Source organism: Glycine max, chromosome 14, assembly GCF_000004515.6.
Source record: "Glycine max cultivar Williams 82 chromosome 14, Glycine_max_v4.0, whole genome shotgun sequence".
In the NCBI taxonomy this organism is placed as follows: domain Eukaryota; kingdom Viridiplantae; phylum Streptophyta; class Magnoliopsida; order Fabales; family Fabaceae; genus Glycine; species Glycine max.
Window position 1 is genome coordinate 44,107,670 of NC_038250.2, and position 20,143 is coordinate 44,127,812.

General features: G+C 35.5%; 1 protein-coding gene across 1 annotated transcript; it reads right to left on the reverse strand.

Annotated features, from left to right (window-relative positions):
• Positions 1-4,474: 4,474 nt before the first annotated feature.
• LOC100789580 (7-deoxyloganetin glucosyltransferase) lies at positions 4,475-6,727 on the reverse strand. The gene is made up of 2 exons (XM_003544751.5): positions 6,005-6,727; positions 4,475-5,460 (listed from the first exon to the last, which is right to left on the reverse strand). Exons 1-2 carry the CDS (start codon positions 6,510-6,512, stop codon positions 4,550-4,552), a joined length of 1,419 nt encoding a protein of 472 aa, XP_003544799.1. The 5' UTR covers positions 6,513-6,727; the 3' UTR covers positions 4,475-4,549.
• Between the last annotated feature and the right edge of the window lie 13,416 nt (positions 6,728-20,143).

The window sequence follows — 20,143 nt, forward strand, 5'->3', positions numbered from 1 at the left end:
TATTTATTGTGCAAATTGCTGGTTTAAAAAAAAAAGCTTGGTTTTGTTGTAGGAAACAAGATTTATCGAGCAAAATATGTGTTTCACTTTCACCAATTTGATCAATCAAGTTAAATAAACTCTTTCACAAAGCAATGAACGTTAATCAAAGAAATAAAAGATTATAGCCCCATTCTACCTGAGTTAAGTAGTGAGTATAGAGAAAACTCAAATTATGGAAGAATATAAGACATGAATCTTTCCTATTTTCAAGCCTCCTTGTTTCCTTTTAAGGCTCCATTGCTAACAGCTGGGAGATCATTCACCAATAGTATCTCGAACAGTTATTGCACGTAATGGAGCACCATTTGCAGTAATGCGGACAGCAGCATACCGGACATTTTCTAACAATGTTTTTTTTATAGACAAATGTTAATTATTAATTTGTTAGTTTTTTATTAACAGAAGGGATCAAATTTGTAATCTTTTCTGGTTCGAAAAGACATGCATTGGTTCTGGCCACTCAGGAAGCACATCCTGGGGAGAGGCAGCCCATATGAATGCCCTTTTTCTTGAGTGGGAAACCCCATATGCTTGCGCCCAAGGTTTTAAATATCAATCGAGGTCACCTTATAGTTTCGTCGTGTTTGTTGATATCATGGCAAATCCTAAACAAATGCGACCAATGTGGTTTCAATTGCAGTTGCGGATAGTTAAAAAATCTAGATGTTACGAATCCAAATCACGGTTGCGGGCAGTATTTTAAAACCTTTCCTGCCTCAAGGACACCAATCCTCACCTTTTAGACAAGCAAATCAGCATTCATTAGTTCCTTCCTTGAGGTTCTATTCATCAACTCTGATTGCAATTACTCAGGAAGAAAGACGCAGTAACATAGTCTTACCTGATAACCCATCTCATTATTTCAAGAAGTGAAGCCAAAGTTAAACGGAATGTCTGTTCTTTATTGAAAGACACAAAGTTTCTCACATTCTCCAACAAGAAATGCCTTGGTCGGAAATAATCGGCAAAGGATAAGAATGCCAATATCATCTCACACTGGACTTTACTCCAACTACTGTGGTTAAAACCTATTCATCCCAGAGAAACCCTGAAAGCAAAGCAACAGTGTTAAACAACTACCCTATAACAATATATTCATCAGTAAAATAAATAAAAAGCCAACAGCTAATGAGGCCTGGCATCGAGGACCACCATGAATGAGATCAACTTGCCCAGGCAATGGTAAACTACTTATTTTCTTCTCATCAAGCTTCACGGCCGATTATGCAGCCTCAGATACAATCATCTGGGTCCCCACACTTCTCATTCTTAATTGTGTTTATCATTATTACTATAATAATTAAGTTGATCACTATAATAAAATTGTGTAAAAGTAATTGTGTTTATTATTTTTAACTTTTTATGATTACAGTTAAAGTTATTATCTTTTAAAATAAAAATTAATTTCAATTTTGTGTGAAGAAGAGTAAATATTTTCTTAAAAAATTATTACTTATAAAAGTACACATTTAAACAATTATAAAAAAAATAATCCCCCTTCAAAAAAGTTCTTAAATAATCCCCCTTCACAAGAAAAATTTAACAGTCACTTGAATAAAACTCCGCTTCATTCAACCTTAGGGGCTGGAATATGTTATCTAAAAGGGATTGTTTACCTAAGAGTAACATTGCAATTATTAATGAACACCTATGCCTCAGGATGATTAGCTTTAAGTGAATAGCCCGTTTAGTTGATGAAACTCCTGAAGAATTTTAGCATTCAAACACAAGTTATATTATGCATCGGTAGCAGATACAATTGGGGATTTTAAAATGTCTCACATTGATCAAAACTCACCTCCATTTTGAACTTTGAGTTTGGTGACAAAAAAATTGCTGTTGATCGACTTTTAACCCCAACAATGACAACATAGTTTTTGAAATTGATGAGGTATTTGAAAGACCTGTTGAATTCATTCGGACCCCTATCCATGGATAAAGCATTTCATTAGGACTAGTGGGCCATGTGAAGTAGACTACATTGGAGGCATTGAGTCTTTCAAGTTTATCTTCCATTTCAACACTTTGTTCAACGTTATATGTACTGTTGGCCCTTTGTTTTAGCCTACATGGACATTAGCTTCGGTTTTCAATCTGACTCTAAGTTGTGCTAACCATTTTTTCAACGCAACAAATTAGTTTTGAGCATTATAGCATCAATCGTATGGACATTAATGTATGTCTAGTGTCAACTTTCTCATTTTTGAAGTCGACACGAAAACACAAAATTCTTGTAGTGTTTCATAATTAAATTAAGAATATTCTTAATTCAAACGAATAAAGAAATCATAAGTCGGAGAACTTCATTTCTGAGAGAAGTAGTTATTTAATATAAAAAATAACTTCACAAAACAAATTAAAGGAGTAAGTTAAAAAATTTGAACTTTTCTACACAAATTTTTAATAACTTTGCCCAGAAGAACTTCACAAACATGTTTTCCAAATTAAGAAATGATGATCCATCGGGGCCAGAAGCAACACTTTTTGCCAATTCCTTCCATTGCAAACCTTTGTCTCTCGTCTCCTTACCCTTTTCCCCATCCATCAACTCCCTCACAAGACTTTCAATTGTGTCCTTCTTAACATCTTCAATCTCTAACCCAATCTCCCATTTTTTGCAATAGAACATACAATTGGTTTCTTGCTCCCCAAAGAAAGGCAACATATCATTGGAACACCTCTATACACACTTTCCAATGTTGAATTTTCCAACCGTCGTGTCAAAAACCCCCCAATTGCAAGGTGAGTCAACACTTGCTCTTGGGGACACAAACTAGACAATAGGCCTCTATTTTTCGTTTGTGCATGCCAACTAGACAATAGGCCTCTATTTTTCGTTTGTGCATGCCAACTAGACAATAGGCCTCTTGGACGAGAATGCTTCCAAGATGTCATGCTGTAAGGCATCAAATGTGTTCAAAATAATTGCAGAAGCTCTGAGTCCTCTTGACCTCCCTGAACAAGTAATCAATCAAAATATTATCTGAATTGGTAGTCCTAATGAAACCGGGAATATCCCTCAATCTAATTTCCTTGATGCCCGATACCTAATTGATGGTAGTCTCCTAATACCCATTCGTGATATAACTTAAGTCTACATGTGCAATACAAATATGTTCAATTAATTAAACAGAAATTGACTATAATTACGAAGCATAGAAAATCATATGAACTACACTTCTTTTTTTCTTTTGATAGAATTTACTTTTATTCCCTTATTTGATGGTCTCAATGTGGTCCTTCAAGTTTATAAAGCTTCACTTTAGTTTTTTTAAAATATTTCATTAGACTAAATTGATCATTCTCAGTTTTTTACATAACAATGTTAATTTTGACAAACTTAATAAACATTCTTATGATGCGACAACTTTCACAGTTTGTCACATGTCATCAAGTGACTAAATTAGTCTCATAAATTCATGAAACAAACAATTAAGGATAAATCCAAAGAAAACCTTGCTTTGAAAAACTTAATCTTGATCTTTGATCAAAAGTTCTTTATAAACTGTTTTATTATTCATAAGCAAACACCTACTATGAGTAAAGAAAAAAAATCATAAATTGTTTAATAACAGATTTTGTATCTTTAGACAGTGGGTTTTGAAGTAGTAACCAATAAGATTACTTAAAAATATATATTTATCAAGTAGATGTAGGAAATGTGTTACTCCTACTAACGTTCTAATTTCTCCAAGCTAAAAGCTTGAGAAGCACAACCAAAAACTAGTATGCTTGTGCAAAATAGCCTAATTAGTCTTTGGTATCACTATTCAATTTATTCAATCTTCCTTCTAGTAAACAACTTATTCACTTCAATTTTCTCAGTTGTAAAACATTAACCAATAGAAATTAAAATAGTTCTTACACTTCATGCTATAGCAAACATTTATAGGAATTTGAGTTGATTTACTGAATAAGAAAAGCTAAATTGTCAAAATGGTTAATTATTTTGCTCTTTTTCTTTCGTTTGACCTCGATTACATTGTTTATCCCTCACAAATTTTACTTTAGAAAGCAGGGATTCGACATCAGTGAACGCAAACGCAATATGTTAAAGGAACAATTTGGGTTGGGTTGGCGGTTTGAGTGGTTCGAGGTTTAATTTTGGTCGTAAGCAAACATAATTTTGCATCGGCTTACGGCTTAGTGCTTACGCTACTAACGTTGGCTTAGCCTTGGCTTTGTCCAACTTTATATGTAGCTTTATCCCTTTCTAATGTGAATTTTAGCATTGGTTTTCTATCTGACTCTAAGTAGCATCAAGCATTTTTCAACAGAATGAATTAGCTTTGAGGTAAGGACACTAATGTTTGTTTAGCGTTGACTTTCTCATTTTTTTAAATCGACAGAAACACACAAAAATCTTGTTGTGTTTCATAATTAAATTTAAAACTAATAAATTAATATATCATAAGTTAGTACACTTCTTTCCTAAAGAGAAATACTTATTTAATTAAAAAAAAAAACTTAGAACAAAGGAGTAAGTTAAAAAGATTTGAACTCTTCACTAATTTTTAACAATTTTTCCCAGAAGAATGTTATGAACCATATTATCCAAATTAAGAAACGAAGATCCATTAGGGCCAGAAGTAGCATTTTTTGCCAATTCCTTCCATTGCAAAACTTTGTCTTTCATCTTCTTACCATTTTCTCCATCCATCAACTCCCTTACCATTTTCTCTAACCCAATCCCCCACTCTTTGCAACAAAATCTACAATTGATTTGTTGCTCCGCGAAGAAAGGCCAACATATCATTGGAACACCTCCACACACACTTTCCAATGTTGAATTCCAACCACTGTGTGTCAAAAAAACCCCAATCGCAGGGTGAGTTAATACTTGCTCTTGGGGACACCAACTAGACAACATGCCTCTGTTTTCCGTTTCTTTCACAAACTCTAGAGATAGAACTACATTTTCACCCGCCACAAGATCTGGTCTTACGACCCACAAAAAGCTTTTGTTGCTATTAGCAAGACCCCATGAAAATTCAATCAATTGCTCATTTGTCATAATTGTGATGCTCCCAAAATTCACATAGACAACACTATTGGGTTCTTTGGTGTCAAGCCACTTCATGCACTCAGGCTCCTCCTTCCAAAGATTGGACCCAATTGCTTTCAAGTCTTCATCATCAACATCCTCTACGAGCAAATTTAAAGGACCTATGGAGTAAACAGGAGGTAAAATGGACGAAAATGCTTCCAAAACGTCATGCTCTAAGGCATCAAATGTGTTCAAAATGATTGCAGAAGCTCTTTGAGTCCTCTTAGTCTCCGACAACAAATAATCAAGCATAATATCATCTAAATTTGTAGTTCTAATGAAACTGGGAATTTCCTTCAATCTAATTTCTTTGATGCCTGGTACCCAATTGATGGTAGTCTCCAAATACCCATTCGTAACATAACTTGAGTCTACATGTCAAATGAAAATCAAATCAATTAATTAAACTCATATAAACTATATTACAAAGCATAAAAATCATATGAAGTTTTTTTTTTTCTTTTGCTAGAATATACTTTTATTCCAGGATCTTATTTGTTGGTTTCAATTTGGTTTTTCTTTAAGATTAAAAAGTTTTACTTTAGACTTTTAAAGTGTCTCTTTAGATTCAAAATAATCATCCATTAGTTTTTTTTTTTAATAGTAATAGTGTTAATTTTGACTTGCATATAGTAAACACTCATATGATGTGATAACTTTCATAGTTGTTACGTTTCATGAGGTTAACTAATTGAGCTTGTGTGATAAACCGAGGAAAAAATCAACTTTATCGAACAAAAACACTTTAAAATACTAAAGTGGAACTTTTTAAATTTAAAAGATTAAGTTAAAACCAAAAAATAAATGAGGGAATAATCTATTTTAGGCTACTGTAAACTGAGGGAGACTAAACTTTCATGGACCAAAGTATCGAACCATCTTTAATTGTAACAGAAATCAAATTAATTTAATTACCTATGAGGGGCATTAGGCCCTTTTCAATGAGTTTTTCATATTGCAAGTAACACATGAACCCACATGCACTAGGGGTCCAAAACAGCACCTGAGGGACACCCAATTCCTCTGCAGCATCAAGAGTGAAGCTCATGCCACCATCAGAAACTATGCAAGTCACTGGAGGGACATCTGAATTATTGATTTTAGCTAGGAGGTTCCTGAAGTGAGGCAAGCAAGTTCTTCTAGTGGAGTCACATAGGGAAGGTATGTCCTGTGTGGCCTCCACAACAGGCTCGGGTAGACCATCGGGAATGGTTTCAAAGCGAAATGAAGGGAGACCATTAAGGGAATAAGGACCTCTAGCTTTGAGAATCCGTTTGTGGTTATACTCAGTGTTAACAAAAGTGATGTGAAAGCCTTTGAAGTGAAGGAGTTTTGCTAGTTTTAGCATTGGGTTTATGTGGCCTTGTGCTGGGTACGGTATGCACACGGCATGGGGCATATTGATAGTTTCCGAAGAACCCATGTTTGTTATCTCTTCCTATGTTGCACTTGTCTAAAGGAAAGAATATGATGCAATTACTGGCTACAACTTAGCACTTAATTACTCGGTTATCAGACGTTGATTTTATAAGGGGAACTGCTGACTAGCGGTGTTTGTTTTCAATTATCAATAATTGTGATTCTTTTGAAAGAAACCAGGGGCTGCTTGACATTACAATAGCTTTTCCATTGTACTATACTACTAGTGGCGATGTCAAATTCAGAAAGAAAAAAAAAGTAGATGTCAAAATATTTTAATATATTTTTATTATTAATTAAATAAATTTTGCAAGTTTGTATGAATTTTATTAAATTACTTTAATTTGTATTAAATACTTGGAGAAAGAGATTTATATTCATGTGATAAAAAAACAAAATAGAATATATACAATTCCTTTAATAACGAATTTATATAAGCAATTCCTTTAATAACGAACCTCTTAGTATTTCTCAGGTCATTTTCAGAAGATCTGTAGATGGTCTTGTAACCACGACCTTCAAGAAATCAGATGAAGTCGGTAGTAGCAACTCTTCGGAAGTTTTTCATTCTTTAATGATAAGACCTAAAGTTAAAGAAAATAGCATAATATCGATATTTGCCGTCAAGGCAAATGGAAGCGTGATATATTCAGATAGAGTAAATGAACACTTTATTTGGGATGTTGTTCCCAAAATGTGTGATTCGGACTCTTCCTGTGATGACCATGATGGAGACACAGATGAAGATACAGACGATGATGAAGACAGATGGAAGCCAGAACCAAGGCCTTGTAAACCACCCCACTACCACAAAGGAGGAGTGTAACATCCCAATTTTTGTAATCTAGATTAAAAATGATTGTTATTTATAAATAAATAGAGTTTTAGAAAAATGATGAGATTTTATAAATAAATAAATAAGAGATATAATTATTAATTAAAATAATGATTTGAGAGAAAATAAAAAGGGTATTTCATTTTATTTGTTTGATAAAAAATAAAATAGAGTTTGTTTTTATAAGATAAATAAATAAATAAATATAGAGCAAATAATAGGCTGAGTACCGTAGGTATAAATAATTATGTTAAGTCAGGTGCCTCTTTTTGACCTCATTTTCGTTTTTCCCCTACTCTCAAAATTCTTTCTTTTTCCCGCAGCCCACCAAACTTGTCTCAGAAAAATGACGATCTCGGGCTCGTTCACCGTTGGATTATCGTGAAATTTGAGTACCACGTTCACAACCCAATTTCGAACATTCTCACCGTTGGGAATTTCAAAATCATATCTGAGCTTAGAGAAAAACCCTTCGCATTGTAGAATTTTAATTTCCCGCAGAAACCCAAAACTGTCTCGGTAAAACTACGATCCCGGTTTCTTTAACCGTTTGATTTTTCATGAAATTTGGATATGTTGTTCGAAATTCAATTGCTCACACTTCCACCGTTGGAATTTTTGAGATAACATTTGTGGAGGGAGAAAAAGGAATCGCATGAAGACAGTACAAGTGGAGGTTTCAATCTCTTCTCCGTCTCTCTGACGTTTGAGAATTTTATCGGAGCAATCGGAGGAATAACTGAAGGAATTTCAGGGAACCGCTAGAGATGTTACTATCGCTGGCTGAAGACACGTGAGTCTGTTCAGAGGTAAGGGATGAGTTATTCACAATTGGAGATTAGTGAGAACATGTGTAGGGATCCTTAGAGATATCAATTGGAATGGGTTTTGGGGTATTTTTGCAATTTTCATTTTATCCTTTTAATTTTTACAGTGAATTATATATGTTTGATGAATCAGTTGATGTCCCAATGAGAAATTGCTATAAAATTGATGTGTTTTTGTGTTGAGTGTGAACCCCTTAGAAAAATTAAGCTATTTTTATTAACGTAAATTATATTTTAAATAATATTATTCAATGACTTATTTTATATAAATTATTATCTTGTTCTAATTTTTCTATGACAATGATCAACATGTTATGTGTATATAATTATTGTAATACTAGAATAATAAATTAAAGAAAATTGTAAGGTTAATGTCTAGTGGTAATTTATTTTGATGTAATATTAAATTAATTGTTATAGAAATCCTTTGATAAAAAAATAATGTAGTTTAATTTAGTATATACATATACATATATATGTTTTGTATCATGCAAATATTATTATTTTGTGATGTGCATGAGCTATAAGGTGTAATAAGTTATTATAATGGTATTATAATATTATAATGAAGATTGAGTAGTACAAAGTTGAATGTGTCAATTTGCGAGATACATGTAAAAATGAGATGATTTATGTGATATTATGAGATGTTAAATTGTGGGCATGATATTTGATTGTGAATAAGTGTGTGTGTTTGACGCTTGATGTGACAATAATTATATTGTGAGCTATGAATTATACAATAACCCGACCAGTGTTATCTTGAGAAAAACATTGATGCGCAGTGTTTAAGAGAAAATGTAGGTTTCCTATTCAGGAAGTAGTGTTAAATTGTAGCGCAATGTGTTAAACGTGTTTGAAACACGAGTGTGAGGTTGGGGGTATTGTATAATTCATGAGCAGTGCTTATAAATGAAATATATGATGAATTGTGGAATAATATGTTGCCTTGAGATTATAATATTGTTATTGAGATTGAGTAAAAGTGTAAAGTAGAACAAGTGTTGAATTGTGAGATACATGAAAACATGTGATGGTGGATTGTGACATTATGAGATGTGAAATTGTGAATGAGTTTTGGTTGTAAATAAGTGTGTGATTAACTCTTGATGTGACATTATTTGTGTTGTAAGCTGTGAATTGTACAATAACCCGACCAATGTTATCTTGAGAAAAGTGTAAATGCGCAGTGTTAAAGAGAAAATGTAGGTTTCCTATTTAGGAACCAGTGTTAAAGAGAAAGTGTAGATTTCCTATTTAGGAACCAATGTTAAATTGTAGTGCAATATATTGTACGTGTTTAAAACGCGAGTGTGAGGTCGTGAGTATTGTATAATTCACGAGCAGTATCTGTGTGCTAAAATGATTTTAGGGGTTGGACCTGAATTAGGAGGGAGAGGCCCTGACGGACTCTTCGGAGTGTAGGCCTTGGGGGTCACCGGGTTTGAGTGCTCCTTTAAGCCTATGCTGATCCCATATGGTTAGAGTATTCTCGCAAAACATCGTGACCCTGACTGGTCTCCCTATGATCTTACTTAGTGAGAGTGACCTGACAAACCCATTGTGTGGTGTGTCTTGTTATGTACTCCTAAGCGCCCTAGGGTGTTTTTTCACTGACATGGTACCACATTGCATATAGGCTTGAGTCTTAGCATAACTGTCTCATGCGCTTGCTAATTGTTTATTATGAATTTGAGGTGTTATTATGTCTTGATCAGAGCATGTGATTCTTCTGTAATGTGATTGATGGTTGAAAAGTGTGATTGATTGATGAAAAGTGAATTTTGAATGACAAAGTGGTGGAATTACGTGAATTACGTGTAAGTAAGTTTTATTTGATTTATATTATATGTATATCTAGTTGCCTTGTTTCTCTATTAGTTAGGAATGTGATAACTCACTCCCGATTTGTTGTTTGTGTTTGGATCCTGTGATGATCTTGAACTCTGTGTTCGAGGGAGCAGATGACTAGGTGAACTGTTTTAAGGAATATTGTGTTGAAGGACGTCGAGACACAACACTCTGATAGGATGTGACATTGGGGTATAGGGTTTTATATTAATTGTATGAAGTCTCAGATGGCCTTGTTCGAGCCGATGACTTTATTATTTATTTGGACAAATTTGAATATAATGTAGAAGAAAGTGATTGTGAACCTTTTATCCCTTTGAAAGGCTTGTATTTAAAAATGTTTTAAAAAAATACTTTTAATTAATATTTGAATTTTTATTCCTTTGTTAGTATATATGTGAGAGGTAGAGGGTGTCACAAGGAGTGACCCTGAAAATGGACCGTGGAGGGGGATAGGGAAGAAATATCCAGAAGATCATTTTTGGAAGGAGAAAAGGATGACAAAAATTCTAGGTTGGAATCATCCATCTTTGAAGATCCCTGATGCACCTATACCTTGCATGATGTTTTCTTCCACATCCTATGATCAAGAGTTTCCATCTCTTGATAGAAAAACAGACCCAATGAAAAAAGTTTCAACCAAGCCTTACATAATTCCTACGGAAGTAGGGCTGGAAGGGAACCTTAAAAGCCCTAGCCATGCCGAAGAAGTCTTAAACTGGCAGACAGATAATGCCAAAGCCCAGAATCTCTTGAAAGATATAGATGAGAAGATTGACAAGATATGTACCCAAGTGAGCACAAATGATTAAAAGTTTCTGTCTGAAAGGATGAAGAAACAATACCATCAACTTTCCAAGAAAATTTCTCTCCTTGAAGAAGAATGGAGAAAAACCACTTTCGAAGCTTCTGATGCCAAAGAAAGGGAAATAAGGAGGCTTAAAGCTCAAGTCCAGGATCTGGATCGATACATAGAATCAAAGATGATAGAAAAACAAAAGACTGTCTTAGATCCTTATTCCTTTTTAACCCCTCCTTCTCCTACTTTCTATTCTCCATTCCCAAACCCTCCAGACTACTTTTTTCCCAAAGCTAGATAGATCGTCTTGGTCTTTGCCCACAACCTCGGCTTATAAGAAAAAACCAGAACCTCAAAAGAGAGAATCCACAAAATTAAATATCTCTTTCCAAGGGTCAGTCGAATCTCCCACAAGATTAGGAGAAACTCTAAAGCAAGATCCCCATGACTTTCAAGATTCTTAAGATCCCTACTCCCAGTTATCAATTCAACAAAACCACGGAAGAATCTGATGAATCTAAGGAACAATCTGAAGAATCTTCGACAGAAGCAAAAAAATCTTATTCTAATGAGGAAGTAGAGGTTTGATACATGGACATCTCAAACATCTTGATGGCCCACTCCACAGAAGAACCATTCTATGATTCTTCCATAGAAGAAGAATCAGTGATCTCAAAGGGTTCATTGTGACATCCTGAAAATTTCTACCCGAAATTTTTGTAAATGGTGCATTTTGAATGATTATATATATATATATATATATATATATATATATATATATATATAAGTATTATTCAGTGTATGTATATATGTATATACTCCTGGTAGAAGTAGGTATTTTTGTGGGAAAGATACGCGGGTTAGGCTAATTAAGGAAGAGAAATCCATAACTGGATGGTTATAGGTTAATTCTCAATTAATTAGTCTAAAAATTATCGTTTTGCGTGCAACTTAAAATTTAACAAAACCAACCTCTGAACCACGCTCGGGGTTTCATTCTGAGCGTTTTGATATACATATTGCTTACTTTTGAAAACTGGCCCCGAATGGTGCAGAGAAACGCGAAGGACTAGAACCAAAGTAACGACACACAAACCGAGACAGGATTTTAGCATTTCAAAATGGTAAGATTTTTCTCTTCTTGTGGCTGTGCATGAGTCACATCAAGAGAAAAAGGTGGGCCCTTTTGTTCCACTCAAAATGGGACAAGTGGCAAGTGCTTTTGAAAAAAATAAAATAATAGGAAAAGGAAAGCATTTTCTCATAAAAAGCTATGTTCTCTCTCCTCACTCCGAAAATTCAGAAGCTTTTCTCCCTCTCTCTCTCGTTGCTATTCTCTCTTCTTCCTCCACCATTGAAGCTTCATCAAAGCTCCAACCTTTGCACACCTTTTTTGCTCCAAATCGCGAAAGGAAGCCATTTTCGGAGTCGTGAAGCGCACCTCTACGTGTGGGACTTCAAAATTTCAGGTTTGGGTAGACTTCTTTCTCACATGATTTTCGTGGGTATTGGGTTTTGGGAGATATGATGGGTAGTTTTACTAGGTTTATGCTTTGTGATGGTTATTTGTGAAGAAATTTGATGAAAACATGTTAAACTTGTCATGTTTGGTGTGAGTCAAGCTTACCCGTTCTGTTTTAGGGTTTTTATGATGATGCTTGTGATGTTTGTGTTCTGAAATTGCTTATGGAAAACTGCTAGAGATGAAGGGTAGAGTTAACCTAGGGTTAGAAAGTGAGAATGTAGTGCTATGAGTGGAAAAGAGTGATGCTTTGAGAGTTTGAAAAGTTAAATCTGGATTTGGTGGTAATTGGAGGTTAAAGGGAGTTAATCCTAGTTTGAAATGTCATTTAGGACTGTGGGAAAGCTTGGGCTGTGCAAAGGGGAAAAATGAATGACCAAAGTGAAGGCAAGAGCCATTTCTAGGGTAAATTGGGTGTTGAGGAGTCAAATTTTGATTCGGTGGAATTTTAGGCGTAAAACCAGTTTGAGCAAGTTTAGATTAAGGTTATAAACTTGTGTGAGGTGAGAGTTTGCTCCAAATTTACCCCATTCTCATTTTCACTTCTCAAACCTTGAAAATCCACTAAATTGAGGGGTTTTAGATACCTAGATTTTGAGTTGCTTTGGTCTGAAGCTTGTCCTTGGTTTAGACATGATTTATACATAATTTAGGACTTGTAGGATCCAATTTGGGCAATTTTGGATGAGGGCAAGGGTGATTTCGAAAATCTGCACTTATATGCAGAATTTTGCTGTTAAAGTGTGCAGCATAATTTTGTGTTTGTGCAGAAAATGCTTATGCATGGCTGGTTGTGGAAAAGGTTGTACATATTGGGTTCTGGACGTTTCCTAGTAGATCCCAACGGTTAAAATATAGATTTATGTACTAGGGACCTCCAGTAAAATTTTCGAGTCGATCCAACGGTGAACGAATTGGAACGAAGAGAATGTTACTGGGATATTTGAGTAAGAAAAGTTGTGGTATTGGTTTGTGTTTTGGGCAGAGTTTTCTGCCTCTGCCTTGTTTTTGCTTGGTTTTGATAGTTCATGATGTTTGGATGTTGAAATTGCTTGGATGTTATGGAAGCTTGGAGGGATTGATGGGGACCCGGTGTTGAGAGGAACGAGGATAAGGGCTACGTGGGAGTACGTGAGCTCAGTTGAAGGTGGGCAACTGGGGATAGTGGATTTATGTGTGATTTGTGAATGTGGATAGTCGACTTGCACCATCGCCCGACCGCCACCTAGTACCACATGTGACGGGTACCCCATAATCCTACAAGCTTGAAGTGAGGAAGTGTGGAAGGGTGAGACTTCCTACTTTTATTCGTTGACCACAGAGTGGTACCTGGAGATATGTCGCGGGGGTCAGGAGACCTTGGGGACGTCAGGTGGGGTGCTATTGCCCAAGACCAAGCTTGACCAATCCCGACCCAACCTGGGCATAGTCAGTCAGTGAGAACCTGTGATGTACCTAAACAGGCGAGCTCTTGGCAGTCAACCGATAAAAGAAAAAAGACCACAAAGCAAGGAGGCTTGTGTGGTGGCTGGCCAGCTATGAATCTTGAGTAATATTTGGAATAGGGCCTCTGGTAATCGATTACCAAGGGTGGGTAATCGATTACAAGGCTTAAAAATGAAGACAAGAAGTTAAGATGGCCTCTGGTAATCGATTACCAATGCTGTGTAATCGATTACCAGGCCTAGAGATGGGATCAGGAACGTGAGAGGGCTTCTGGTAATCGATTACCAATGCTGTGTAATCGATTACCAGGCTTAGAAATGGAGACAGTATGTTATGGAGGCCTCTGGTAATCGATTACCAATACTGTGTAATCGATTACACAGAGTAACAGGCCACTGGTAATCGATTACCAGTTATGTGTAATCGATTACACAGTGCATATTGTAGGTTTTATGTTCTGAAGCTGTGTAACTCGAGTTTGGTCTCTGGTAATCGATTACCAATGCTGTGTAATCGATTACTAGAGGAGAAAAGCCTTGAGGCACACCTTTTAATTGCATGTAGTGGTTATGAGACGCTTTGTGTTGCTATTGTAGCTAGATCTCTCGTGAAAGAGTCTACCCCTATCTTTTCTTCCTTGCAGATCATGATGGCAGCGCAGTTCATCCATGACCGAGTAGAGATGGAGTGCCTAGAGGGAGTTTGGGAGACCCTCAAAGGCAATGCGAGGTGCCGATTCCGTGACACGATCCGACTCATGGCTACTTCGTTGGTACATCCAGAGGAACCAGCACGCACGCTTTAGCGCACTGTGGAGTGGATATTACCTACACCTACTCCATATCTACTAGTGGAGCCAGTCCAAGTGATTGACGTGACGTCATCTGAGGAAGACCACGAGGAGGAACCAGAGGAGCTACTTCCTGAGCCTGTTGTGGATGCTCTTGACTTTCTAGAGGGTGATGAAGACCCACTCCCTGAGGTGGATTCTCCCGAGGACGTCATGTCGGTATCTAAGGCAGACTCTACGGAGGAGAGCGGTCCCGGAGGGATAGCGACTAGTGGAGGTTCTTCATCATAGCAGACGACTCCTTAGACTAGGATTATATACTTTTTGGGGGTGGGTGTATCTAGTACAAACAGTTAGGTTTACTCTTTTGTTTTTGTATGGGTAAACCTATTGTATAGGAATTTGATGAATGTATACATGTGGCTGAAGCCACCACATTGGACACCTTTGCTCTGGATGACACTATGTATTTTGCAAAACTCCCATATTTTGGACAGCTTTAGATGATGAATGTGATTATGTTTAATCTGTTATTTGAAAAGAAAGCATTACCAAACTTTATTTGAAAAAGAGTTCACCGACCATATTTTATTTTATTATTTTCACGTGACGACCTAAAGTAATGGCTGGTATACTTTTATTTTTTTGAAAGAGCAACATATTTTAAAGGTTATGTGTGATAAAAAAGAAACAACTTCGAATAGAGTTGTGAACTGGTCATTCAGGACTCTATAGTGATGATTTTCCTTCTGAACTTAATTACTGCAAAGAAGAGAAAGAAATGAAAAAGAAAAAGAAAAAGAAAAAAAATTCCCATGGTTTTTGTTATGTAAATCATTACTATTAAACCAGTCATTATTTAGGGACGCCACATTCATCCTCCAAGCCAAATGCAGGACCTTGGTTTACCCTTGATGATACTCCCCGAAGGGAATGGAGAAAAAAATAGAGATGAGAGCATGACTCGATACAAAATTCATGAAAGATGTAGATCATTACAAAGTAATTGAAGAATGTTATCACAACCTAGGAGCTGTGTGTCAAAACCAGTTCCATGAATTGGGATCTACTGCAGCTGTTCTAGTAACTCTCCATCAAGAATTTATTGGGGAAGGAAACATCATTGAAAGAAAGATCAGGCAAGAATTCTTTGAAATGAGGTGCTATTCTTTAAAAATAAAAGATTTGGACAAACACTTTCAAAGAATGAATAAGAGATTTTATCTTCTCAGTGGTCTCAATGATCCTAGCTTGAAGAATACATATGTAGCTTCATTACCAGAAGAAATACAACCAGAATTGAACAACATGATAGCGGCCGCCCAAATGGATTTTTCTACGATGTCTATGGGACAAATCCATCAATTCACTCTGGAGGTCATTGACAAATTATGTAGACAACATCAGTATTTCTCTGATATCATGAACAGAAAAGCCAAGTATAGAAGAGCATGCAAAAAGCCTTACTTGAAGATCAAATGCAGAGAGAAGACTTGCCATTGCTCACCAAAGAAAAAAAAATCTTACAAGCTGACACCAAGGGGAAAAGAAGGCCATTGAAGTTTTTTAGGAAAAGCCGGAGGAAAGGAAAATCTAGGGGACAAAGATGTTTCATTTGCAACCAGACAGGACATTTTGTAAAAAACTGTCCTAAGAAGTCACAAAAAGCCATCAGACTTATCTCTCGTATTCAAATCGGTGAATATGATGATATAGAATTCCTGTATTCTGAAACTAGATGAGGAGACTGAATTTGCCTTAAATCAGACAAAATCTTCGTCAAAAGAATCTCCAGCTTCTCCTCAACCATGTGTTGAAATTCAAGTATTGGCAAAAAAGTTTGAAAAACTTACCAAAGTTATTGCTTTCATAGACACTAGAGCTCAAAGGACGATGATGGATCCAGATATTCTCCCACCAGAATATTGGAAAGAATGAAGTAGCTTATTTTGTAGCAGCCGATGAAAAAGTTGTTAGAACTGACTTAGTAACACATGCTCCAATAGGCATCAAGTATTTTCCCGATTGTATTATCTAGACCAAAGTCATTAGAAGCAAATTGCCTGATAGAGACCTCCTCATAGGAATGGATGTTTATACTGCTGCCGATAAACTCAAAATACATTCTACCGGGATCAAATTCAAAAAGAGAATTCAAGCCTTTTTCAGAAATTACAAGGCTTTTCTCTTTAGCAGAAGCCTCGCCAGGAGTTGGAGAGTTTAAACAAAAGATTTCCTCCCTATGTGCATACTGTCATGAAGATTTTAACCACCCATATCCTTTATGGAAAAACAAAGAATACTTTGTTGATCTACTATTCAGATTAAATGAAGATATCAATCCAACAAAAGCAACCCATCCAGGGATGACACCTTCCGATCTACAAGCAGTCATACAAGAATGCCAAGATCTGTTGAGGCAAGGTTTGATTGAGTGTATTCCAAATGCTCAGTATCAATGGACAATCCTACCTTTTGGTCTAAAAGTAGCACCCTCTCTCTTCCAGAAAGCCATGACCAAAATCTTTGAATCTATTCTAGAAAACACTCTTGTCTACATAGATTACATCCTCCTTTTCTCAAAAGATATTGCCTCTCATAAAAAATTATTGAATCAATTCTTTGAGATAGCCAACTAGCATGGGATCATGCTCTCAGAAAAAAAAAGATTCAGCTTGCTCAATCCCAGATTGATTTCTTAGGGGATGCATTTTTTCCTGAGTACTTATCAGCCTTAGCCTCACATAGCTCAAGAGCTGTTAAATTTTCCTGATGAAAATCTCACAGTCAAACAATCGAACAATTATTGGGAATTGTAAATTATATCAGAGAGATTTTATCCCCAGAGCAGCCCAATATACCAGCTCATTGTCCAAACTTTTGAAGAAAAACTCTTCTCCATGGTCAGAAGAACAAACGATAGCGGTCAAGGAACTCAAGAAGATTGCCCAAAATCCTTCAGCCTTGAAGATTCCTGGAATAGGCCAGAGGATTTTACAAACTGATGCAAGTGATCATTAATGGGGAGCTATCATGATAGAACAAAAAAGAGAGAAGAGTTATTACTGTGACCATGCCAGTGGACAATTCAAGGAAGTTGAGAAACATTATCATACTACATTCAAAGAGGCATTGGCGGTAAAAAAATGGAATCAAGAAATTTGATTTTCATTTGAGAGGACACTAGTTTCAGGTTCACATGGACAATTCGTCATTCCCAACACTTTTGGAATTTAAAAACAAGATGTCACTAGATCCTCAAATCTTAAGGCTCAAGGATTGGTTCTCCAGATATGATTTTTCTGTGAAACACATAAAAGGGAAGAATAATTTGATTCTTGATTTCTTATCCAGACCAAACAACGTTAAGGTGATAACTTCCATTCACTCCTTCCCATTACTCATGGTAAAACCATTATCTGAAATAGCCAAAACTATTAAGGTTTTCCCTCCAAGATTGATTATCCATACTCCTGCACGGATCCTTGAGTATGCTAAGTCTCATTACTTCCATTTTCTGCATGAAACCATGAGATTCAAATACACTCCATCATAAATATTTGACCCTGAGATACCCTTTGGAGGTATATTTGAACTGTTCTATGAGATTGGGTGGGATTTGTGTGAACCAACCATATGGGCCATTTGGTGTAATACAATACAATATTTAATCCCCATCGTCCTACAACCTTTGATGACATACAACATCGTGACAGATCCATATAAAGATGAATATCTTTTATGGACAATGTTAGAGTGGTTTTCTCCTTTAGCATGATGGCGTATGAAGCTGAAACAAATTCTAGACATTGAGAAACAAAGAGGAATCTCAGAAGATCACATAAGAGAACTAGTTTCTATTGTGATTATTCACTGTCCTTACTTTATGGAGCAAGGACAACTCTGGTCTAGAAATGAAGCTCAAATTTAGGGAACTTTTGAAGCATATTCCTTGGAAGAAAGTTATCGCAACCAGCTGGCAAGACATCTCTGTGAAATTAACAATTACTCATACAGACCTTTGAATCCAAATCTATCAAGTTCATCCCAAAGGCCAAGGGATAGTTATCCTACTGATAGGATAATACTTCAGAATACTAATGATGGTCAAATCCGAACAGAGATTTATGTTCCAGAACCTGAGTTTCAAAAAGTGGAAGATTTGGTTGATGATTATTCTGCATTAGAACAAACTGGGAAGACTATAATGCTCAATTGATGAAGGGATTGTTACACAAAAAGAGATATCCTTATTATCACCTAGTGTACGGAGGTCTCACCAGGTCAGAAGTACAACATTACAACTTGTCATTATCCACCAGATCAGACTAGTGACTGCTGAAGAAATCTTGTATATAGGTGTGTTGTAAAGAGAGTAATCTTCAGGATAAGGATGACCGTAATCGTATCCTCGTCATCGTGTGCCACGTGTCAGTCGTTTAAAAGTTGCCTTATCTTGAATCTACTCAGTCTTATATCTTATCTATAGTAAAGTAGATTCTATGTTATCTGTTGTTGTAATAATTTTATCCTTCCCCGGATAAGATTTTGTATGTTAGTGTCCATTCCTCTCCCATACAAAGGGAATGAGTCTGTATGTTGAGACACACTGAATCGAATAATACTCTCTTCTTACTAAAATGACTCTCTTCTAAATTTCTTCTTATCTGAAACTCTAAGTTATATAATAATTATCATTTAAAACTCTCACCAGCTAACATGCTCTACACTCTTCTCTTTGGAGGATCTTGTGTATCAGAACACCGAATATTAATATCAATTGGTGGGTTATCCCTATGGTCTGTAGATAGTAGATATCTTACATCAAAATTATCCTGAGATGCTTAATGCCTTAGGTATGACTCAACAACATAATGAATATACAGAGATAATAGTATTTATAAACTATCAAGGGAGCAATTCAACCAAGTGGTATCAGTTAAGTTCTTATAATAGAATTTATATCAAGGAGTTGTTAAAAAATTTGAATGATTTTTATTTTTAATTTTAGCAGTTATTGTTAATGCAGTTTTTAAATATTATTTTTGCGAAAACTTCTAAATTTTTCTCATTTTTTATTTAGCATTCCACATCTTTTATATAAGCATGATGTGTGTGGTTCGTTAATGTACGACACTTATTTTTGCATTACCGCACGCTAGGAAGTTATAATTAGGAATTATTATTATTATTATTATTATTATACAAGTTCTAGTAATAATCATTATAATATTAAATATCTTAATTTATTTTTAAAAATAAAATATTGCAAGTAAAAACAAAAAAAAAAGAGTTTAATATATGACTTGCTAATGTTAAATATTTTACACATCCAATAAGAATTTATTATAATTCAACATTATATTAATAAATAATATTTTGTGATAAAATAACCAAATTCATTAGATGCTGATGTTGATGTAAAATTTAATGTCAAAAAATCACATGACATTAAATTTTGAGTGTCCATGATTATACAGTACAAATTTAAACATCTCGGTATCATATAAGATATATTGTTCTCTTTCTCTCGTTATATGTTTTTATTGATAATACTTATCATTA